We start from the raw sequence: 25,587 nt of genomic DNA on the forward strand, positions 1-25,587 counted from the left end.
TGACATGAAGAGTACCTCCTACAGCTTTAGTTAAACATAATAGGGGTACTCGTTATCAACTTCCAAGACATATTAAGAATCTCTGTTTCATTCCCTTTCCTTGTTTTTTGGCAGATTTTCCTCTATACTCCTTACTATCCCACAACCTGCACGCAGAAAATACCAACCATGCCTCACAGGGACAACATATATACATATTCATATCACATCACAGCCACACAGGGCTTTCAATATCATCTCATATCACAGCCACACAGGGCTTTCAATATCAACAATAGTATGAACATACTGGACTTACCTCATATGTCCAACTCCAAACTGCATCTGTTGCACTTCCCTGTCTACTTTTCCCTTCAGTTTTCGACTTTACATTTCAATTTTACTTCAATACTTTACCAAATAGATATCTTTCGTGCCTTTACTTTACTTACCTGCGTGCTTCGTAACTTCTCATGTCGTCAATTACTTCCTTCTGTTGATGTCGTCCTCCTGCTAAGATCCAAGGTTAGTATAAGAAGGCTTCAGATGACTCGAATCTATAGTACGATCTCAGATGTGAAAGAAAGGTAATATCCTAAATGTCCTGTAGCCTCCTGCTTATAGATGTGGCGCGCAACACATCGATAATCAAGACTCTACTAGACAGTCTGCAGACAATCCAAGGATGAACTGCTCTGATACCATATCTGTCATGACCCAACACCGTAGGCCGCGACTGGGGTCTGACCTGAACCCCCGTATACATGTCTATCAGTTGTGGTCAAATCAGACTATAAAAAATATAATATCATGTATCAGAATCCTATTAGATGATAATATTTTCATAAACATGTAGCCTCTTTCATTTGTATCACATCATGAAAGGGCATATAAGTCGATAAGGCTGCCATAATATAATAACGCGTATCATATATCATGTAGACCCAACTGAACCAAACTGACATATACAACCCACATATATAGGTCTGCAGAGGTCTAAAAATATTAACGACAATATATAGCGGGATAGGGCTCCGATAAACAGAAAAAATTATATAAATCAACGGCGAAAACTAGGCTCCGATATAATGGAGCCTCTTTTGCTGAGCTGAACGGAATCCTAAGCTGACGGACTCCCAAAACCTATATTTGTACCTTCCGGCATGAAACGCAACCCTCTAAAGAAAGGGGGTCAGCACGATATATATACTGAGTATGTAAAACATAACATAATACAACTGGAAGCATATCTGAAATAGAGACGTATGGGATAAAATATCAAATCAGAAACCTGTACCTATACCCTATGAATCATAAAAACATGCATGCTCAAATTTTACAACATAGCCAGCCCTATAAGGGATCCGGTGAATCACATCTGTAGGACCATCATAGGCCCGGCGCCATCACCACCTTATTACAATACATCATCATATATATACATATGTTCACGGCCCTCTAGTGAGGGAGTCGATGAGTTTTTCATGTCATTACATTATCATGTCCTCATATAGTTAGCGAGGGACTCGGTGGATAATGCAGTAAACTGTGCACGTCTACATACCCCAGCCCGGGACTCGGTGATAGAAGGGTTATAGTATGCATGAGTAGAGTAGTGAGTAACTATCACGACCCAACCCCATAGGCCGTAACTAGGGTCCGAGAAATGATGGCCCAATCCATCTCTCATATAATAATGCCGAGGTACGATGGCCCGATCCGTATATTGCATAATAGTGATGCCGAAGTACGACGGCCCGATCCGTATATTATATATTAGTGCCGAGGAATGATAGCCCGATCCGTATGCATGCTTATCATATAATAATGCCGAGGAACGACGGCCCGACCCACATATCACATAACAGTGCATATATGTGCATGTAAGACTTGGTAACATATCAGACATCCCCCAACCATTATCATAAATATGCCTAAGAGACCCCGGATTTAGGAACTTACACACCCAATCACTATTCAACCTATAGAAGGCTCGAGGGTCGTAGTTCAACTACTTCAAGACCCTTAGCATTTAGGAGTGAACTCGAGTCACAAGTTATACTCGGGACTTACAATTGGAACTGCCTTTACACTCATATTATACCTCAATTCACTTACATTTAAGACATTCCAAATGGAAGAAGAGACAGGCTTTACACATACTACCTTTCGTCATATAGAAGCCCTAAAAGGCAACAACTCAACTACTACAGGAGTTCTAATATCACGAAGTCAATGAAACTCATGGCTCATGCTTGGAATTTATGAATGGAATTACCCCAAGCTCATATGCATATCATTCATTACTTACGTTTAAGACATGCCAAAAAAAGAGAAGAATAGCTTTATACTTATGCCAAAAACATGCCAAAAGAAAGCTTCACATACCTCTTATGAGTTACTCCTTGTCACGTTTGCCTCGTCGTCCTTTGGACCTATTCAACATGGAAGTAATACGAATATCAACCACTATTTACTTTCCAGTATCTTAAGTTGCACCTTAGTATTCATGGAATCTATTTCCTTGTTCGTCTCCTCGACTAGTTCTTTAATTAGTTAAGACGTTAACGAAAATTGGGCAGCACCTCCCCTATAACATGCCCTATCCAAATTTCCAATTATATCCCTAATCACTACATCCAATCAAAAACAACACCCTGTAACATATATACACATAAAACATGGCAACATTACACAACACAAGATCCAAACCACTTGCCGAAAATTACAATATCAAAATAGGGTTTCTAGTCTTTACTTCGCAAAGCCTTTAATTATACAAAATGATGGGTCATGTGGATGAAAAAAGAATCCCCCACACCCCTTTTAGAACAAATTTAGGCCCTGCAACAAACCCCCACACACCTGCAGCAGTACACCACAAGCACAACACTTTACTTCGACGACAATTCAACTATAGCGATTCTAATTTAGTTTGTTTCGAACGTCAAGTGTTTCTATGACATTTACACATTTCCAGCCACCTATTGGGCATATAAAACACTCCATAAAAACACCATAAGGTCCAAATTAAAAGGAGAAAGCTTAGCTTACCCGAATTTGGCCAAACCTTGCCAAATTGTGCCTCAGAAATCTTTTAATGTGCTGAAACAAAGTAGACTATTTATTTCCCTTATGCGCTGCCCCAAATTGTGATGTTATGCTATTAAACATCATTATACAACCGTGGAATACCTTAAATAATTAATTCACGGAACAAAATCAGGCCTTACCTCTTTTCTTGCTCAAACCCATAGCCCTCCCTATTTGTTCTTCAAGTTTTTCCTTCAACTTTCTCTTGTTTGTTTTGAGTATCACGCTGAAGATATGGTTTCATAGACATCGTAAGATACATATATACATCTCCAAATTCTTGAGGAACACCATATATACTTAATTCAAGAGAGAAAATTAGAAATTTACCTTAGTTTTTCTCTTAACCCGTGGCTGCCTCCTTTGGCTTCTCTAACGTTTTCTCTCTTTTCCTCTCTTATGATTGCTGAACTTTTTGATAAATGACTTGACTTAAGAGTCATAAAACATAAATACATGGGCTGCCTTGGTGGTGACACGTGTCAGCCCCTTAGGGTGATACATGTCCAGCCATGATTAGCCACCGTAACATGTTGCCAACTAGGGGTTGCCACGTGGTAGGGGGGTCCACCCCAAGCTATTGCATCACCTACTTGAGACTAAGTAGGTGCATCACCTTCTTGTCCAAGTATATGCATCACCTACTTGCTTTGAGTAGGCACGTCGCTTCCTTATTTCTCTTTCGTGAGCTTGTAATCTCGTCTTACTTCAAAAGCCTATGCACTCCTTTCTACTTAAGCTCGATGTACCCTCAAGTATCTTAAGTGTGTAGGACTTCTAAGTTAGTATCTTATGCAAACAAGTCGAGTTCCACGATTTGTTAGTTGGCTCCAACTCCTTTCAAATATTTATAACTCTATTTCCAACCTTAACTATCACGGGGCATCACATTGTTCCTTCTTTAGAGTTATTTGGAAACGTGATAGATAATAGGGATCACATGGAGATTTTCAAGAAGCTTAAGAACACATCTCAAGGTACAGAAGTATGTGATATAACAGTAACCATATGCAATTTAAAACATTATCAGAGACTTGACCGTATAAGAAGATTAAGCTTTCGTCTGAGGACCCGAGTAGTAGTGTAGCCATCTCAAGTGGCCTCTAAATGCCATTATAGTCTATATAAACTGTAATCTCGGGGACCCTAGACATGTATTAACGTAAGGCCAAATCGCTTATGGAACCAGAAACAATTGTTATCATATTTGAGCATGTACATTTGGTACCCCTTTAACATATAGAAGTTTCAAGGGAAATAGTTCAACTACTATAGGAGTTCAATATTCAGAAATAAATAGGAGATGCTTAAGAATGGAATTACCCCGGATCTCATATCATATTTAACTTACAACTAAGACATGCCAAAAGAAGAAAGAGAATAAGCTCTATATAATCTGTACTTTCCTTCAGGTGGTCATTATGTACATATTTCGTACTCGGCCCATCATGGGGCTCGGTGAACAACTATGGAATTATAACCTCATTTTCATGCCAAATACATCTCAGGGGAAAGGAAGGATAGTTTCCCATACACTACTCTTTAACCCGTAGAAGCCTTGAAAGCCAATACTCAATTCTTGCAGGGGTTCCAACATCAAGTTGTGGATAGGGATTATGAGGCGTACGTGGAGTTCTGAGAATAGAATTATCCCCACATTTCACATACAATTCACTTAAGGCTAAGATATGCCAAAAGGAAAGAGAGTTAGCTTTACATACCTATGCCAAAAACATGCCAAGAGAAAGCTTCACATACCTCTTACGAGTTACTCTTTATCACGTTCGCCTCGTCGTCCTTTGAACCTATTCAACACGGAAGCAATACGAATATCAACAACCCTTGACTTTTCAGCATCTTAAGTTGCACCCAAGTATTCATAGAACTCATTTTCTCGCTCGTCTTCTCGACTAGTTCTTTAGTTAGTTAAGGCGTTACCGGAAATCGGGCAGCACTTCCCCTATAACATGCCCTATCCGAATTTTCAATTACATTCCTAAGTACTACAGACAACCAACAACAATAAACTTCAGCTCATATACACACAAAACATGGCAACATTACACCACACAAGCTCCAAACAACTTGCTGAAAATCATGATACCAAAATAGGGTTTCTAGATTCTATTTTGTAAAACCTTTAACCGCACGAAGCGGAGGGTCGTGTGGCTGCAACCAGAAGCTCCCATACCTCATTTAAAACACTTTTTATCCCTGAAACACACCACCACCCCACTTACATCCGCAGCACCACAGCACAACACCCTACTCGACTTCAATTTAACTATAACGACTCCAATTTAGATTGTTTCCAACGTCAAGCATCTTTATGAAATTTTCATATTTTCATCCACACACAAGACATGTAATACACTTCATAATAACACCATAACCTCCAATTTGAAAGAAAAATCCTTACCTTACCCGAAATTGGCCAAAACTCGCCAAAACCTACTTCGGAAACCTCTTGATGTGCTAAAATGGAGAGGACTGTTTGTGTCACTTATCCGCTTCCCCAAATTGTGATTTTATGCTATTAAACACATTTATATAATTGTGGAATACCTTAAATAATTAATTCATGAAATAAAAGTCGGAGGCTTACCTTTTTGGGACCAAACCCGTAGCCCTCCTCTTTGGCTCTCTAGATTTTTCCTCTTCAAGTTTCTAAGTGTAGGGCTGAAGAAATGACTTCCTAGTCATCATAATATTTATATATATACCTCCACGGGATCTAGGAACACCTTAAATAATCAATTCACGAAGAAAAATTGGCAACTTACCCTCTTTTTTTGCTCAAACCCGTAGGTACTCTCTCTTAGGCTTTAGGATTTTTCTTCTTGTTCTTGGCTGATTTTTGGATAAAGAACAAGTTATTAGCTACATAACATACATATATATGTTGTCTTTGGAGGTGACATGTGTCATCCCCATAGGGTGACATGTGTCATCCCCATAGGGTGACACGTGTCCAGCCCCTATTGGGCCACGTACCCATGCCTTGCCTCCTAGGTTGCCACGTGTCTTTGTAGGGCCCACTCCCAAGCATGTGGGTAACCTACTTGACCCCAAGCAGGTTGGTCACCTGCTGCCACAGGTCACTTTCCCAAGCTGCCACGTGGCACCTCCTCTTGCTGCCACATGTCAGTCTCTCCTCTTCCGCGTGGGTTTGTAATCTCGTCTCATTTTAAGAGCCTATGTAATCCTTGCTACGTAAGCTTGGTTATGTACTCAAATAACTTAAGTATGTAAGACTCCTAAGTTAGTAGCTTACATAGGTAAATCGAGTCCTACGACTCATTACTTGTCTTCCAACTCCTTCCGGACTCTCCTAGCCCTATTTCCAACCTTCCCTCTCACGGGATATCGCATTCTCCCTTTCTTAGAGTTGTGTGATAGTGTAGTAGATTATCCGACTCACTTGATAACTTCTAAGAAGCTTGAGAGACATTCTGAGCTCAAGAGTGTGGGGTGTAACAGTATGATAATGGAATAGAGATATTCCTAAAATGGGATTTAATTGTGTATCTCATTCTATGCCGATTCATGCGGTTATGATTCATTTAGCTGTATTATTCTCTAGGACAAGAAGAGGTATTTAATCTTAAATGATCATAAGATGTTATAATTAAATAATCCATACTTTGTTCGCAGTTTTCAAGTGCTTCCAGCGTGTCATGTTTCATGTGTTTTCTTATGAGGGTTGCATCACTTATCCCGTTAGTCGAACTGCTTTACATACGAGTACAATATCATGTGTGTGTTGTCATAATATGTTAGGGGCATACATATACTACTGTAATATATCAGAAGCCTATACATGTTGCCCAGTAAAATGTGGTGCATTATATATGTTGTCGTGAACTTGTTAGTGTTTGCATTAATTTACTTCACGGCTATTTATAACAAGCTCCTAATGTAAAATTGTATTGAGATATATAATGTTCATGTGGTCGGGCCCTTCCCCGGACCCTGCACATAGCGGGAGTTTTAGTGCATCGGGCTGCCCTTTTTATATATAATGTTCATGTGGGACATTTGTTTGGACCTTATTGAATATTGTATCATGAACAAAAGGGACAAAAATATCTTTGGACTATCTCAAAATTATATACCTTTTATCAACCTATTTTACTAAAAAAAAAATATATCCCTCCATACACATTTTTTGCTCACTTTTGGTAACTAATCGACCTCATATATTATTTATTTATACATTTTGGAAAAAAATGTCTTTTTTTTCTGTTTTTCTTTTTAAAATGACAATTGAGGCTCAGGACTGTCTTATGCTCAGGTATTATTGTTTTAAAATTATTATTCATTACATGTCATATTCCTATCAGATAAAAGTAAAAAAAAATTCCTTTTATTAAATCCGCTCCGAACCTACTCAACTTTATCATAAAACATGTAAAGTATTTCATTTATTCATCACAAAAATAGCAAAAGAAGTTATTATTTTATTTGTTCATTTTTTGTTTTATTTGTTCACAACAAATTAATTTTATGAACCAATCAACAACCTCAATTTTATTTTTTGTTGTTCTCGAGAAGATGATTCTCCTTCCTCTAATTTCCCTAGAATTAACACTCCATGGCCATCCAATTAGTAACAATGGATGACAAGAATGAAGTAATCAAATGGGAATTTTGTTTCTACCTCAACAGTTTAATACAATTACAAATAAATTGAGTAATACGATCTCTTATCATCAGCACCTGTGAATTACAATGAAATATATGGGTTAAAAAAAAAATCAAAGACGAAGATAAGAATTAGGAAGAAGAAATGTTAATTGCCTCCAAAAATCTGGTTTGCAACAACATCTCAGCCGTCGGATGCTAAATATTATTCACGCATGCGTGTTGTGATTCACATCAACCAACTAATTCCCAATTACAGTTAAATCTTTATGGATATAATAACCAGGCAATGGGTGCTATACATCATGTAGAATGCGAATACCTTCCCTTGTTATACACTTCAACTGGGGCGGCGTGAACCGTAGAACTACAAAAAGGTGCTCAACTTTCTCCTTTTCTGTTCCCCTATCCGAATAATCATTCTACTTTCCTTTTGCGGTCAAAAACCTTTCACAAATATTAAGAGTGAACAGAAGCTACTCTTCAGAAAGGTGAGAACAGGAAAGCTCAAATACTAAAAATACTTTTAATCTCAGTGAGGATTATGTGAAAAAGAGTGTTAAAAAAAAACCGCAAGTGTAATTATATCAGCACTCTATTAGTGGTCAACGGAAACTTGTGAAGGAGAAATTTAAACTAGACTTATACAATAATTACAACTATGGCTTATTCCCTTAATTTCACATATACATATATACAAGTACCCCACACCAAATTGTTTATTGAACTCTTATATGTCACAGTAGTTTCATCAAGAAAACAAACTGGACATTTGGTGAAGTCTTGGGTTGAGGCCAGTTTGCCCCTTCTGGCCCTCTGATAATTCTGAAGCCTTGTCCTATATACAGCTTTGTAGCTCCAGGGTTACTAGTGTCACAATGTAAAGCAATTGCATGGCATCCCCAGCTTCTGGCTTGTGCCTCCGCTTTCATTATGAGCTTTTTTGCTATCCCTTTTCGACGGTATCTTCTCTGTACTGCAACATTTGATATATACGCAATCCCTTTCCTGTAAAAATTATTCATGTTTTGCTAATGATAGAAAAAGAAATCATGTTTAATCCATAACACTAAAGTTAAGAACTGCAGGTCATATGGGTGCCCTTGCTTATTTTTATTCACAACGGTGGTGTCCGGACCAACTTGCTCAGCCTTTGAATATTCCCTTGCATACCTTCTACCACCCAACAATAAGTACCAATTAACTCTTTCCATCAAGATTTAGGCAGATCGAAAAAAATCACCTAATATTTTTGTCGCTAATGGAATTTGAACCCAAGTCTCCAAGGTTAGCATCCACTTGATTGGTCACTAGACCGCACTATTGGGTATTCATCAAGTGGTTGTTAAGCTACCAGTATGGGGCTGATACACTTCAATGGCTTCACTCAGCTTTTCATCGAGTGAATGTTATGTAAATGTATATGAATGCAAAAATGCACATATAGGTAGAACAACACTAGAATGGTCAGAGTATGGGGCTAATCCGGAATCCATTACCAAGATTTTATTTCTTAATCATGTTCTTTATCAATGTCATTTATTACCTTCAAAGGAGTAACCGCTACTTCTAACTAAGACAAACAACCCACGGCAAACAATATAAACTCTTTTGCAAGAAAGAAGCGTACTGGCTATTTGAGTTGCCAAAGAGCTACTTGCTTAGTATTATAATATGAGTTTTCGGTAAAATTATCCCATATCTTTAGGGATAAATCTAACTTCGTCCTCTAAGTACAACTCGGAGCATCATTTGTTCTTTAAGTTTGCAAAACTAGAGCACCTAACATCCCTCAGATATAATCTGAGAATCATTCGTACATTAAGTTTGCAAAACTTGAGCACATATCGTCCCTCAAATATAATTTGAGCATCATTCATATTTCAAGGTTGCAAAACTTGAGCACATATAGTCTTAATATTAGGAAATTAAGATTTCTCTAGAAACCCCTAGATTGTAGACACTTTTGTAGCAGACAAGTCTTTTGAGTTAAAATGAGTGGCGGTTAGTGAGCCACATAAGTACATAGTTTAGTGTGAGATATTTTGCTTATTATGTGATTGTAATTCTCACACTTTATGTAATGAAACATCTTGAGAAATACAGAACTCAAAAAATTCCAGCAACCTTCTTCATCTTCAAAATTTTGTACTCCCTCCGTCCCATTTTATGTGGCACCCTTCGACTTGTGTTTAAAAAAAATAGGAAGACTTTTGAAATTTGTAGTCTAAAATAATCCTTAGATATTTGTGAGGCTGAGATTCATTTCATTAAGGGTAAAAGGGAAATTTTAAAGTAAAATTGTTTCTAATTATAATAAGGTGACATTCTTTTTGGGACAGACTAAAAAGGAAAGGGTGCCACATAAAATGAGACAGAGGGAGTAGCAATTTACAGCTCCAACTCTACTGCTACACCTTCTAGCTTTGAAGTTCTTCTTTCTTTTCTTTCTAACATGGTATTAGAGATTATATCCTAAGGGATCTGAATCAAATCTTATCGTTTGGCTCATCTAGTTTTTGTTTTTACTTGGATTTATTTGTTGAGAAAATTCATGGCACCTGAAAATCAGCCAACGAAAGTTGTTGAGAGGGAAAAACATGTTGTTCAGTCATTGGAGTTAATGCAACTCTCAATGAAATTAAAAAGTATGATGAGTTGGTGATCTAACCTGCACACACTCAAGTCTTAGGAGGTGATGTTTACGAGAACTATGGCTTGTGAAACAGCCAAAGAGGCCGGGATAAGTTAAAAGGAGGAGTTTGAAGGCAGCAACAGAGTAAAATCTGTTAGGGTCTTGGCATTGAAGAGAGAGTTTGAGCTTTTGAAGATGAAAGACTCCGAGTGTGAAAGAATACTCTTCCAAGCTGATGGAGATTTTGAACCAGATAAGAATACTTGGTGAAAACTTTCCAGATCAAAAAGTTGTAAGTAAGATCTTGGTCAGCCTTCCAGACAAGTTTGAATCAAAAATCTCAACTATTGCAGAGTCTTGCTACTTTTGACTACTCTTACAATAACTGAACTAATCTCTAAATTGCAAGTCCAAGCGCAGCGGGTAACTATGAGAAGTGAAGGGATAGTAAAAGATGTCTTTCAAGCAAGGCATAAATTCAAGCATCAAAAGGAAGGCAGAAAAGTCTGCTTGGATAAATCTGGAGAGGTAAAATTTGGTGGAAACCAAGGTGATTCGCCGAGAAAAGAAAAATTTCCACCTTGTGGTATTTGTAAGAAGACAAACCACTTAGAGCAGATTTTCTGGCAGAAGCCAAAGAGGTCTCCAATTCAATGTAGATATTGTAATATGGGCACATTGAGAAGTATTGTAGGCAAAAGCAAAACTAAAGTGGTCAATCTTCCCAACGAGTGAATTTCGCAGATGATCACCAAGTTGGAAATTTCAAGGAGGTTTTCATTGCCTCGCACACATCATATGCTGATCAATGTAATTGATATGTTGATAGTGGCGATTGATGAAAATTTGTTTGTTACCTTGGACAGATCCGATAGCACTAAACTGAAACTTGAAAATGGTGCATTGATGCAAGCTCATGGTAGAGGGTCAGTAAAATTTCCTACTGACGAAGGTACGAAAATCATTAATGATGTTCTTCATGTGCAAAATTTTACTCAAAACTTGTTGAGTGTTTCTCAGTTGCTTCATAAAAATTATTCTCTTAATTTTAAGGACAAACAATGTGTCATTTATGATCCTAATGGATGTGAAGTAGCTAAAATTAGCATGATTGACAATCCTTTCCAGTTTCATGCTATTTTGTTGATAATTGCTTTTCCAATATTGAATTGAATGATACTTGGGTTTGGCACAAAAGGTTCGGTCATTACAACCTTAGCTCACTGTGTATATGCAGTCTAAGGGTATGGTTCTTGATGTAGCCAAAATTGACATGAGTAGAGATGTTTGTGAGTAATGTCAATTTGGTAAAATGCATAGACAATGCTTTCCTAAAGGAAGTCTTAGGAGGGCTAAGGAAAAACTAGAGTTGGTTCATACAGATTTATGTGGACCAATGAAGACGGCTTCTTTGAGTGGAAACGAACACATTATTCTCTTTGTGGATGATCTAACACGAGCGACATGGGTCTACTTACTTAGTAGCAAATCTCAAGTGTTTTCTGGTTTTAAAGAATTCAAGGCTATGGTAGAAAGGGAGAGTGGTTGCCGATTGAAGTATATCAAATCAAATATTGGAGCTGAATATACTTTGTATCAGTTCAACAAGTATTGTAAGGATTTGGGTATCCAACAACAATTCAGCATTAGCTACACTCCAGAACAAAACGGGGTTTTTGAGAGGAAGAACAGAACAGTGATGGAGACGGCAAGATGCATGTTGGCAGAAAAGAAGATGCCTAAATACTTTTGGGCCAAAGCAGTCAATACCGCTATCTATTTGCTAAATAGATTACCAACTAGAGCAATCCAAGGCATGACACGATTTGTGATGCGACCCAGATCTCATCAAGACCATTCACAAGAAGTTAAGCACGTGAGTTGCAAGCCCTTCAAGGTTTATTCTCAAAGATGGAGATAGTAGAGTACATCTCTGGACCACCCAAGGGATTCTACGTCATGGTGATAGAATCGGAAGACTGCCTTGGAGTGATGGCGGATCCGACGGCCCATCAGATGGATCATCAGAAGGTGGCTAGAAAGGTCGGATACTGGATAAGGACGACAGCAAGGCTGACGAGCCGTCGAGGGTGTGACGGCCTGTCACACTCACCGTCACACATCACGAAGGTCAAAATGGGTTGTTTTTGCAATGCTTTAAGGGCCAATTTTGGGCCCTTTTTATAATAAATAACCAAACACTATAAATAGCTAGCTTGTCTTCATTCTTAGGTTAGATTTTTTTTGCTATTGATGAACAATACTCCTAGACAGAGTTTGAGAGCTTGGTTAAGCTTTGGTTGACTTTTTGCTAAGAAACGAATGTTGTGGGGTGAATTCAATTCCCTCGAGGTCTTCGTAAGAGTTAGGTGTTTTGTAGGATTAATTCGATTGAGGTTTAGGGGTTTAATATACCCTTTAGTTGCTTTCGATTTCCTATCTTGTGTCTATGTATCTATCATTTTTGTTTCTTGTTTTTAATTCCGTGTTTGTTCTTTTTTCCCTAGTCCGAATCGTATCATTTGGTATCAGAGTTGAGCTTAAATTCGTTTTCACGATTCTAATCTTGGGTTGTGGTATTGAAAGAAAATCAAAAAAAAAGGTCAAATTGGTTTTTGAAGAAAACCCTAAAAATATTGTGTTTTTGAGTCTTGTTTGATGTTTCTAATGCTAGAATTTTGTTCTCTAGTATTAAGTTTAGGTTTGAGATTTCACCAAGTTTAGAAAAGGGCTTTTGAGTTTCCACCATTGTTGCTTGAGGGAAGCTTGAAGAACTTGAATATTAAGAAATGAGTCTTTGATTGGGTGTTGATTGGATTCCAATTTGTTATGGGCTTTGTTCTCCATGATGAAAGGAATGTACAATTGAAATTTGGGTCCCATTCGAGCTGATTTGAAAAAGTTACAATTTTGAATTTTCTAAAGTGTTCTTGAGGTTCTTCATAAAGTTCAAGAGGAAGAAGCTAGAAAAGGTACATTTGATCTAAAACCATTGGAACAAGTTTGAGGAAAAGTGTTTTTGACCCCAAAAAGGGTAAGGATTAAGAGAAGTGGACCCAAGGAAATCAATTTTTCAGCAAAATTCAGGGAGTCCAAAAGGATGGTAAGTGATGACGGAAGTGACGGACCGTCACTTGAGTGATGCCGTCAGGGTCACCGTCACCCTTAACCAATAGCTCACGTTTCAGACGGAACAAGTGATGCCTTGTCACACATGTGACGACCGTCACAATCACCGTCACTCTTATCCAGCGAGTTCCATTTTTTGAGCTATTTGTGATGGTACAAGTGATGGCCTGTCACACATCTGACGAACCGTCAGGCAGACCATCACCAACGTCCCTTGTTCGACTTTTGAGGTATTGTTCACTGATCTTTTACCTAATTCCTAGTTTCAATTTCTAAATTCTCTTCTTTTGTGATCACGTGACCACCCAAATTGACCACGGAAATTTTAATTTTATCCGGTTTTCGTGTCTTGTTCTTAATTTCCACAAATAGTGTGCATTTAGTACTTTTCCGTACTTGTGAGTGCTAATTCTTGTGTCCGTTTTTCATTCATGCTAACTTTTTTGTGCACTTTTCTCGTTTTACTTCATAGATAACTTCTTCATTCAAGTCCTTTTTGTTTTTAATCGAGTCGTCCATTCTTCTTGAAAACAAAAAATCCACTCCGGCCAAGAGTAGCAATTGACATTTCGTGAACTAACCGATTACAAGCAAGCTTCAACCTTAGCCAAAGACAATTTGAGAGTCAATCAAAGGTGTGTAAACACGAGCGATTGTGAGTTCATTCTAACTAAGGCTAACGTTGTTTGTTGTTTTGTTGAGTGTTTTCTTAATAAGCACCACGACAACCGGAAGTGAAATACCCCAACCCACGGGAAGGGGTTACCTTGGACTCTATAATGGAAGTAATTACCAATATGAGTCGAAGAATGGAAGCAATAGAAAACCAAATGATCGCCGTGCAAGATAGTGTATCAACCATGGATGGTAGAATGGTCAAAATGGAGGGTCGTCTTAACTCTACCAATTCGACCCCACAAGCTACCTATCAAGCTTCCACAAGTGGACCTACCCATGTTACATCTCCTCCTATCACACCCGAAGCCTTCCATCAAGCATTTAACCCAACTCCAACCAATCCTGATCCAAATGTCCGAAACACCATTCGACCATTACAACCCCAACTCAATCAAGAAGCTCCACCAAATCAAAACCGACCATACCAAGCTCCACTAAACCAAAATGTTCCCCTACCAAATTCCCCAAAACCAAAATCCACCCTACCAAGTTCCCCAAAACCAAAATCGACCAATCCAAGTAGATGAAGTAAGGGATAATAAATACCAAGGAGGGTATGAAGGTGAAGGAGAAGAAGCCCCATGGAATGATGTGAGAGAAAATGGACCAATAGGTCAAATGGGTTATCGAGGGCGGGGAGGTAGATTTGGTCCAATGCTACATGGTAGGAGGAACTATGGGAACCCTCCTCAAGTTATGAGACCAAGAAAAGCTTATGGGTATCATGAATATTGTCAAGTCCTAGAAGAAGAACAAGGTAACCAACAACAAGAGGAAAGTCAAAGAGATTACCATAAAAACAACCAAGGGGGTGGGGGACAAAGAAACTATTATGGGGAACAAGGCGACAATGGAGGTCGAAAAGTGGGAATCAATTCAATCAAAACTAGTTTGCCCACTTTTAAAGGAGATTGTGATCCCGATGCGTATCTAAAATGGGGGTCACTTTGTGAGAGGATCTTCCAAGTCAATGATTTGACAGAAGTCAAGAAGAGTTGCTTTTCTATTGCTCAATTTGAAGGGTATATGATAACATGGCGAAATACATGAAGAAGTATCATCTAATCCTTCAAGGTGGGCTACCTCCACCATGGACCGAATTGAAAGCACTTACGAGAGTCAAATATGTACCGGAGAGGTATAAATAAGACTTGCTTGCCAAATTGTACAACTTGAAGCAAGGAAGCAAAGGTGTTGCGGCTTATTTCGATGAGTTCCAAAACATGATCTTAAAGCTTGAGTACCATGAAAATGAAGAAAATGCCATTATTCGCTTCAAGGTGAGGTTGAACAAAGACATCTCTTCAAAGTTGATCACAAGTTTGCTAGTTTGAGTGACATCTTTGAAGCGGCTATTGAGATAGAGAGAGAACTCAAAGAGGAGAAGAGCTACAAATACAAAGGTAATTCATCTTCGAATTCTTGGTATAAGAACAAAGAGGTAGTTCAAAAGTCACCGGGTTGGAACAAAAATAAGGACTTCAAGAAGCCCTGTGAGAAGAAGCCCTTTGAAGGAAACACTCCTAAGTATCCCCCGAGAGAAGGAGGTAACAAAGAACCGACCAAGTTCCCTAAAGGTATTCAATGCCACAAGTACCGAGGATGGGGTCATCTGATGCGTGAGTGTCCCAACTGTTTGAATGTCCTTGTGCAAGGAGGGGAGTTGTACCTCGGAGGAGAAGGAGAACAAGATGAGGGCTATGAGGAGCAACTTCAAGAAGATGAAGAGTTTGAAAATGAAGAGGAGGGAGACCACGATGTTGCCTTTCCAAATGGTTTGATGAGGAAATGTCCAATTGAAGAGGCTTGGCCTCAGGAAGGAGAGTTCACCTTGCCCATGTATATGATAAAAAGAGTCATGATTAGCAAGGTCGTGGATGATCCAAGCCAAAGAGAGAATCTCTTCCATTCCAAATGCCTCATCAAAGATAATGTATGTTCCTTGATCATTGATAGTGGAAGTTGTGCCAACGTTGCTAGCACCACCTTAGTGGACTTTTTGAAACTTCCTACCACTAGGCATGCTACTCCTTGCAAACTTCAATGGTTGAGCGAATGTGGAGAATTGAGGGTTCATAGACAAGTCTTGATCGAGTTGAAAATTGGAAAGTATCAAGATAAAATTCTATTTGATGTGGTCTCACTGCAAGCTTGTCATGTACTAGTCGGGAGACCTTGGCAATATGATTGTTCAACAAAGCATGATCGTAGGACTAATCAGTACTCCCTTGTGTTGGACAATCACAAATATGTTCTTCACCCTATGTCTCCTTCCCAAGTCAAAGGCGTGTATCAAAGAATGAGTGAGTTGAAGGAGACAAGGAAGGAGGGAGGAGAGGAACATAAGGTAGTAGAGGTTGATAAAGGAGAAGAGCGGAGGAGGTTGAAGGGAAAGGCCCAAGTATTGATGGCCAAGTATAAGGATATAAGGGAAGAAGTGGCGGCCCAAAGTTCTTTGGTCCTTATCACGCATAGGGATCAGGTGCTACAAACTAACCCATCTCATCTTTTCTTCCCCATTCTATTTCTTTTCTTTTGCAGGATTATGATGATGTCTTTCCAAAGGAGCTCCCAAGGGGATTACCCCTACTCTGGGGTATTGAACATCAAATCGACTTTGTATTGGGATCTCAATTGCCTAATAAGCCGGCTTATCGAAGCAACCCGGAAGAGACAAAGGAGCTCCAAAGACAAGTTGAGGAACTCCTCAACAAGGGATATGTGAAGGAGAGCATCAGCCCATGTGTCGTACCAATCTTATTGGTTCCAAAGAAAGATGGGACTTGGCGTATGTGTGTGGATTGCTGAGCAATCAACAAGATTACGGTAAAGTATCGCCATCCTATCCCTAGATTAGATAACATGCTTGATGAATTGAATGGTTCTTGTGTGTTTACAAAGATAGACCTTCGGAGTAGGTATGACCAAATTAGGATGACCCCTGGTGATGAATGGAAAACTACCTTCAAGACCAAATTTGGTCTCTATGAATGGATGGTTATGCCGTTCAGTCTCACCAATGCTCCAAGTACTTTCATGCGTTTGATGAACCATATGATGAAACCCTTTATAAGGAAATGTGTTGTAGTGTATTTTGATGATATCCTTGTTTATAGCAAATCTCTAGATGAACATGTTGAGCATTTGAAGGGTATTTTTGATGTGCTTAGAAGAGAACAATTGTATGCCAACCTTGAGAAATGTTCATTTTGTGTGGATGAAGTTGTGTTCCTAGGATTTGTTCTGAGCTCAAGAGGAGTCGAAGTGGATGAATCCAAGATAGATGCCATTAAGAATTGCCCGACCCCAAAATCAATTAGCGGCGTAAGAAGCTTTCATGGGTTGGCTAATTTTTATAGGCGATTTGTTAAAGGGTTTAGCACCACAACCGCTCCTTTGACCGAGGTAATCCAAAAGGATAAACCTTGCAAGTGGGGTGATGCGCAAGCAAAGTCCTTTGAATCTTTAAAATCTATGCTTAGCTCTGCTCCCTTGTTGCAATTGCTAGATTTTGAGAAAATGTTTGAAGTTGAATGTGATGCTAGTAAGGTAGGCATTGGAGCCGTCTTAATGCAAGATCAAAAGCTCATTACCTACTTTAGTGAAAAGCTAAAAGGAGCATCTTTGAACTATTCTACTTATGATCTTGAATTGCATGCTTTGATTAGAGCTTTAGGCAATTGGCAACATTACTTGTGGCCCAAAGAATTTGTCATCCGGACCGACCATGAGTCCTTAAAACACCTTAGGGCCCAAGGAAAGTTGAAAAAAGAGGCACACCAATGGATTGAATTCCTTGAAACTTTCCCTTATGTAATCCAATACAAAAAGGGGAAGGAAAATGTTGTGGCCGATGCCTTGTCAAAAAACATGTTTTGATAAATATTTTGTCTTCCAAATTGCTTGGGTTTGAATGTTTGAAGACATTGTATCCCGAGGACCCCTACTTTGCGTAGATCTTTCTAGATTGCGAAGAATGGGAAAGGGAAAGGTGGTCTAGAAGGAGATTATCTACCCCTTTAAAAAATTTGATGGATTCTTGTTTAAGAGTAAGAGACTTTGTGTGCTAATGAGCTCTTGGAGGGAACTCCTTGTGAGAGAGGCACATGATGGGACACTTTGGCATTGCTAAAACCTTGAGTATTCTTGATGAGCAATTTTATTGGCCCAAAGATCCGATGTTGCAAAAATTTGTAGCCAATGTGTTGAGTGCAAGAGTGCCAAGTCTAGACTTCTTCCGCAAGGGTTATACGCCCCTCTTCCCACCCCTCATGGACCTTGGGTTGATATCTCCATGAGTTTTGTGTTAGGCCTACCAAGGACCAATCGGGGGAAGGATAGTATTTTTGTTGTGGTTGACCATTTTTCTAAAATGGCTCATTTCATTGCATGTAACAAATGTGACGAAGCTTCTCATGTGGCATCATTATTTGTAGAGAATATAGTCAAATTGCATTGTATTCCCAAGAACATTGTAAGTGATAGGGACTCCAAATTCCTTAGTCACTTTTGGAAGGCCTTGTAGGGCCATCTTGGAACAAGATTATTGTTTTCCACATCTTGTCACCCCCAAACCGATGGCCAAACCGAAGTGGTAAATAGAACCTTGGGCTCTATGCTCTAAGCCATGGTGAAAGGGAGATTCACATCTTGGGAGGAGCATTTGCCTTTAGTTGAGTTTCCATATAATAAAGTTATTCATAGTCTTATTGGCATGACTCCATTTGAAATTGTTTATGGTTTAAACCCCCTAACCTCCTTGGATCTCACACCTTTGTCCCAAGATTTTGTTGTGAATCTAGATGGAGCAAAGAGAGCCGAAGCCATGAAAAAGTTGCATGACAAAGTGAGGATCCAACTTGAAAAGAAGAACCACGAAATTGCAAAGAAAGCCAACAAAGGGAGGAAGAGGCTTGTGCTTGAACCAGGAGATTGGGTATGGGTTCATTTTCGCAAAGAGGGGTTCCCCCCACAAAAGGAAAGGGAAGTTGATGCGAAGAGGTGATGGTTCTTTTCAAGTCCTTGAGAAACTCAACGATAATACTTATAAGATTGATCTTCCGCCAGAGTATCAAGTGCATAACACTTTCAATGTGAGTGACCTTTCTCTCTTTGATACCCATGGTGATGGAGATGTGAATTTGAGGACAAATTCCTTTCAAGAAGGAGATAATGATGCAACCCGGATCTCATCAAGACCATTCACAAGAAGTCAAGCACGTGAGTTGCAAGCTATTCAAGGTTTATTCTCAAAGATGGAGATAGTAGATTACATCTCGGGACTACCCAAGGGATTCTACGTCATGGTGATAGAATCGGAAGACTGCCTTGGAGTGACGGCGGATCCGACGGGCAGTCAGATGGATCGTCAAAAGGTGGCTAGAAAGGTCGGATACTGGATAAGGACGACGGCAAGGCTGACGAGTCGTCGAGGGTGTAACGACCCGTCACACCCACCGTCACACATCTCGACGGTCAGAATGGGCCATTTTTGCAATGCTTTAAGGGCCACTTTTGGGCCATTTTTGTAATAAATAACCAAACACTATAAATAGCTAGCTTGTCTTCATTCTTATGTTAGATTTCTTTTGTTATTGATGAACAATACTCCTAGAGAGAGTTTGAGAGCTTGGTTAAGCTTTGGTTGACTTTTTGCTTAGAAATGAAGGTTGTGGGGTGAATTCAATTCCCTTGAGTTCTTCGTAAGACTTAGGTGCTTTGTAGGATTAATTCGATTGAGGTTATTAGGTTTAATATACCTTTTAGTTGCTTTCGATTTCATGTCTTGTGTCTATATATCTATCATTTTTGTTTCTTGTTTTTGATTCCGTGTTTGTTCTTATTTTCCTAGTCCGAATCGTATCAATTTGAAGCATGGAAGGGTATAAAGCCAACCCCAAGATACTTGAAGGTATTTGGTTCGGTGTTCTATGCACATGTTCCTGATGCTATAAGAGGAAAATTAGATAGCAATGAAGAACTTTGTACTGTTAGGCTTTAACACAGTTGCAAAAGGGTACAATGGAAACTTATTTCTGCATTGCCTCAAACTGCTGCCTATGTGGGCCTGAAGCTGAAACAATGGAAAACCTATTTCTGCAATGCAGAATTACAGATCAGCTATGGAAGATTTTTTTCAATCTCAGAGGTATCTCTGGGACAATGCCTAGTAAGATTTTTGACAATCTTTTTAGCTAGGAAGAGGCTGTAATTGGGGCAAGGAACAGAAACTAATGGAGGATCATTCCAGCTTGCATATGGTGGACTATCTGCAGAGAAGGGAATGTCAGTTTTTTTGATGATAGGAGTAGCACAATACAGAAGATCAAGAATAACTGTGTTCTGCTATTTGGTTTTTGGTGTACGAAGAGCTTTCCTGAAGATACAGAAACAATCCTAGAAGTTTCATATTCATATTAGGATCGTATTCGCTTCAGTTTGTTTTCTTTTTGTCACTTTCCCTTCTAATTTTTCTTTTGCAAAGGGGTTTTTCAGTAAAACCTAAGTACTCCTTATATTACAAAGTTGTTACTTGTTCAAAAAAGAAAGAGAGAGAGAGAGAGAGTATTGTTGAGGAATGGAACAGAAAGGGCACTTCATAAGGCTCCATCAGGAATTTTCTATTGACTGAAAGTCTGGACAGGTCAAGGATCAAGTCCAAATAGCATCGGTGTATTGAATATCTTTACAGACGGTATTTTGAATTCCATATTTCCATACAGGAACAAACTAATTTACAATCCTCAAGCATTTAAAGAACCTGAACATGCCTAAACTAGAATTGTTTTTTGGAATTATGACCAGTTAGAAAGCTCTAGAGATCTTCCTTAACAATGTGACCCTAGACAAATTGAATAGTAACTTTTTTAATGTGGAAGACTATAGAAAGGCAAGCACTGCAACACAATTCGAACTGGCTTTTTAAAACTAATTTGAACCCACTTGACAACCTTTCCAAATCACAACCTTTTTCAAATTGTATATGGAGTAGTAATTTGTAATGGTTTACCTTCCAACATGATGTTGAATGAATCTGATAGTAATGGTTAGCCAGAAACTAGCCTTTTATGGAAGGAACATTTATTAAAATAATCTTCAGATTCCTCACTAGTATCAAAGACACAACTGACCTTCTCTGCCGCAATGGTCCTTTTCTCGGAAGGAAATCAGCTACAGTATCCACGGTCAATATTCCAGTCACATAACCCTTGTTCAGACTCAATCGTCCATCAAATCCTCCAAGTTTGAGTTCATCTGTACCTAATAAGCAAGCCTCTTCATCTCTGCTGCCAACAACAGCAACAAGACAAGTTCTCTGGCATCCATTTGGGATGGAGAATCCAAAAAGCATTGCTATCAGCCTGTCAATTCTCAACACAAAATCTAGAGGGAAAGTGTATTCAGGGAAGAAGGAGCTGCAGTGAGTCTCAGCCACTTCCCAGCAGTCCTCTACCCTGGCCTCCCTAACATAAACCTCAGGTGATATAGTTGGAAAAAGCTCAGCAACTTGACTGGCCCTACATAAGCCTGTTAGAGAAAAGAAAACACTCAATTAGACGTAGAAGAATATGATAACCCTAAATTACATGGCAAAACCAATTGAGAATACTGTAACACAAAAAAAGGCACAAGACATTGCACCTCTCTGAGTAACTTGCATCAGTCACACTACATAGAGATTCTTTCCATTTCTAAAATAAATAAACGCTGGAAGGTTCACCCGATATGTCAGAAGCCAACAAAGTGCCCATTTGGCCATGGATAGTTTTCACTTTTTTCCATAATATTATTCCAGAAAATTGTTTGGACATCGAATTGTTACAACTTTCTGGAATTCGGAAAACTCCAAAAAGCTATTTACACAATTTTCATTCAAAATGACTCACGAAAATTGAAAAACAACTCCAATCCGTATTCATGTCCAAACACAACTCCAATTTTCAATTTGAAAACAAATATTACTTTTTTCCAAAGTTCACAATTCTTATTTCCAAATGTGCACTAAGGCAAGCATTCCACGAAGTTGCAAAGGGACTTCCATAGGAGCTGATACAGAAAAACCTTTTCTGTAAGATTCAAAATGATGAATTGAGGTAAATTATAATGCATGCACGCCAAGCCAAGCTAAGGAGTTCAAGAGCTTATTGTCAAGTCACTAAGTCAAGGGCTTGGAATGAAGGTTTGAGGACCAATATCATGCTCTTCACATTCCAAGGAAGCTCAAGTACACATCTTTAGGCTATACTCTCCTTATCATGTGAGGCACTTGAAGCTCATGGAAGGTCGACACATGATGACCTTTAAGATTTTAAAGATAGCTTGGATGGAAGACTCCACTTGATAGGGGCTGGGCATCCTGACACTTGGAGTTTTTGTTGCCATAGTTCTCTTCTCTCAAGCATATATCTACTAGAACTGGCATGTTTACGATTACTTATGCAAAAGTGGCTAATCTTAAGATACAAGTCATCATGCCTAAGAAGACTAAGATGATCATTATTTCATTAAGGGTATTTTTGTAATAACTAGCTTAGGCTATAAATAGTGGAGAAAGGCGACTTGGATTATGTTGGATGGTATGAATTCACTTGAATAGTGATGCTCTTGAGAGAGTTAGGGCTAAGGCCATTGTTGCTCGACTTTATTTGATATATCACTTGAAAGAGGAATGCATTCTTCTTGAGGGTTCATCTTATAGTGTAGGTGTTTGTTGGATTTCATTTATTGGAGGTTTTAGCTTTCTATAGCTACTGTTGTCAATTAATTCGTGTCTTGTGTCTTGCATTTCGATTTTTCTTGTGTTTGAAAGAAAAAGCTAGTGAGGGAGATGTTCCTTAGTCCTCAAACAAAGGATACAAAAACTCTTCAGGTGTCTCGTGTTTCCTTTAATTGTGAGATTATTCTACCTTCCCCAAATTCGGGTCTGTAACTGATGCAATGAGCAAGAAGTTAACAAAGATTTGTCCTAGACAAGTCACGTAAGCAAGTTGAACTCTTACAAATGAATTTTGGGCATAATAAGTAATATATCCTAAATATTTAACAGTAGCAAGGTCTTCCTTCTTCTATCAAGTTGAAAGAAAATAAACAGAAATTACTAGTGTAGAGTAAAGAAAGCTTATGAGAATTCTTAGCCACATAAAATGAAGTATCAAAATATCCATAACACAAACAATCAAGTGTTGTATGTATTTCAGCCTGTAGATTTAGATAGTAATAGTAATAGAAAAATGTAAAAAAGGAATTGGACCTGATGTTGGGAGAGAAGAGAAAGATTTGGGAGAAGGGTGATGGCCATGGTCATGGTCATGGAGGGAAGCCTTGAAATTGGAAACAGGAAACAGAAATGGGATCTTCATACCCAGATTCAGACATGTTGTCCCTCCAAGTGCCACGCTCCACATTTCTTGCAATTTTATGTACACGCCACCCCTTCTTTGTCTCTCTGTCACACAAAACACTTCTCTCTTCCCTGCTCTACATATATGTCCTTGGAAACAACAAGAGTTTAAGGAAAAGGCCTTTTGTTGCGGTTTTTTTTTTTTTTCCATTTCCCGTTCTGTGTTCTGAATTCATACAGCTTTGACTAAATTTAGATCGCACACTGCAAGGTACATTTGAAGGTGACGCTCTTAATAAAAAAAATTATACCCATGACTCGAATCCGAAATATTTGATTAACGATGAAGCAGTTCCACCACTACACCACAATTTATGTTGGTTAGTAAATGAAAGTTGAGGGGTATCGATTTCTTTTCTACTTGCCTTGTTATATGGTAACCCAAACATCAAATGTGGATAAAATCAAATCTCTGATGAAATTTACCTTAAGCCTTTTGAAAGCCCGCCGATCCTTAATTTTTAGTAATATTTAAAAATTAATATAACAAAAGCAAATAATTTTATGCTCAAAAATCAACTATTGACTAAGAAATGCTCTAAAATACACCTAAAACAACTTATTAGACTTTCAAAAAAATTATTCAGTAGAAATTTATAAATTAAAAAAAATGAAGATGAAACCTACAATCAAAATCATCAAATAGAGCAAGTGATGAATCATGTGTTTTTACGTTGTAATTCGCACATACATCATTTTTCTCCTTAACCGATGAAAGACAAAGAGAAGGATTAAAAATTAGAGCTAAGAATAACATATATTTGATTTTTAAGTTTTTGAACTTCTTAAAATTTAGCAAAAAGGCATAAGTATCCCATTAAACTATGACCGAAATCTCATGGTCACACTCTATCTTTATCCTATTATCCCCTAAACTTTTTTTTCTTTATTTTTTGCACCTTAAGTGTTAGCTATAACCAATTCAATTAGTTGTGGTGATATACATGCACCGCTATGTGTATATATTTCTTTTTTAAAATTAATTATTTTTTTATAAAAAATTCTTCTAATTTCCTTTGTCTTGTATTTAAATTTTGGAAATGGGTAAACAGTTTTTAATAAATAATTACTGATTTTAGCGATATTTTTTATTTATTACTATTTATAGCAATACATAACAATACTATAATAAATCTGTTATGTATTAAAAGTGAATTATGCATGCAATATGAATGTATTATAAGTATTCTAAAATATATTATGTTTGTTTGGTAAGAAATTGACACAATGCATTATAAGTGTATTAAAGTGTGTGATAAATGTATTATTCATAATAAAACTTGTATTATATGCGTTTTATAAATTATTTTGGTAATATGTATTAAAATTATATTATAAATGTCCAGTGAAAAAAAGTTATTACTATAAATGGTAAATATTTTCTTAATATAGTATATCTATATAAATTTCTCATAAATTTTTCTCAAATACCCATAACTTTGAAATTTTTCTTTACCTTGTCTTTAAAATTTTCTCAAGCACACAATATTTTTTATTATTATTATTATTTTTATGTTTTACCTTCTCGAATTAGTATCTCTGATTTTTTTCTATTGATTTTATTTTGATGCGACCCGGATCTCATCAAGACCATTCACAAGAAGTCAAGCACATGAGTTGCAAACCCTTCAAGGTTTAATCTCAAAGATGGAAATAGTAGAGTACATCTCGACACCACCCACGAGATTCTATGTCATGGTGATAGAATCGGAAGACTGCCTTGGAGTGACCGCGAACCCAATGGCCCGTCAAATAGATTGTTAGAAGGTGGATAGAAAGGTTGGATACTGAATAAGGACGACGGCAAGGTTGACGAGTCATCGAGGGTGTGATGGCCCGTCACAACCACCGTCACACATCATGATGGTCAGAATGGGCCATTTTTGCAATGCTTTAAGGGTCACTTTTGGGCCATTTTGTAATAAATAACCAAACACTATAAATAGCTAGCTTGTCTTCATTCTTAGATTAGATTTCTTTTGTTATTAATGAACAATACTCCTAGAGAGAGTTTGAGAGCTTAGTTAAG

The 25,587-nt window shown here is 38.1% G+C and overlaps 1 protein-coding gene across 2 annotated transcripts; it reads right to left on the minus strand.

Moving 5' to 3' along the window:
- Positions 1-8,275: 8,275 nt before the first annotated feature.
- Positions 8,276-23,656, minus strand: LOC129903521 (uncharacterized). 2 transcript variants are annotated; one of them, XM_055979088.1, is made up of 3 exons: positions 23,520-23,656; positions 21,289-21,685; positions 8,276-8,724 (listed from the first exon to the last, which is right to left on the minus strand). In XM_055979088.1, the coding sequence occupies exons 1-3, from the start codon at positions 23,560-23,562 to the stop codon at positions 8,454-8,456; spliced, it is 711 nt and encodes a 236-aa protein (XP_055835063.1). In that variant the 5' UTR covers positions 23,563-23,656; the 3' UTR covers positions 8,276-8,453. The 2 variants fall into 2 exon arrangements, with proteins under 2 accessions (XP_055835063.1, XP_055835059.1); XM_055979084.1 differs by having other exon boundaries at positions 23,409-23,656.
- Positions 23,657-25,587: the final 1,931 nt, after the last annotated feature.

Source organism: Solanum dulcamara, chromosome 1 (assembly GCF_947179165.1).
Source record: "Solanum dulcamara chromosome 1, daSolDulc1.2, whole genome shotgun sequence".
Classification (NCBI taxonomy): Eukaryota; Viridiplantae; Streptophyta; class Magnoliopsida; order Solanales; family Solanaceae; genus Solanum; species Solanum dulcamara.

Excerpts from the sequence above, each read along its gene's own strand:
- LOC129903521 (XM_055979084.1), bottom strand. The coding sequence starts at position 23,562 with ATGTGGAGCGTGGCACTTGGAGGGACAACATGTCTGAATCTGGGTATG. Across the intron at positions 21,686-23,408 it reads CTCTTCTCTCCCAACATCAG|GCTTATGTAGGGCCAGTCAA; the intron begins GTCCAATTCCTT and ends TTTCTCTAACAG. Across the intron at positions 8,725-21,288 it reads GGACCATTGCGGCAGAGAAG|GAAAGGGATTGCGTATATAT; the intron begins GTCAGTTGTGTC and ends TAATTTTTACAG.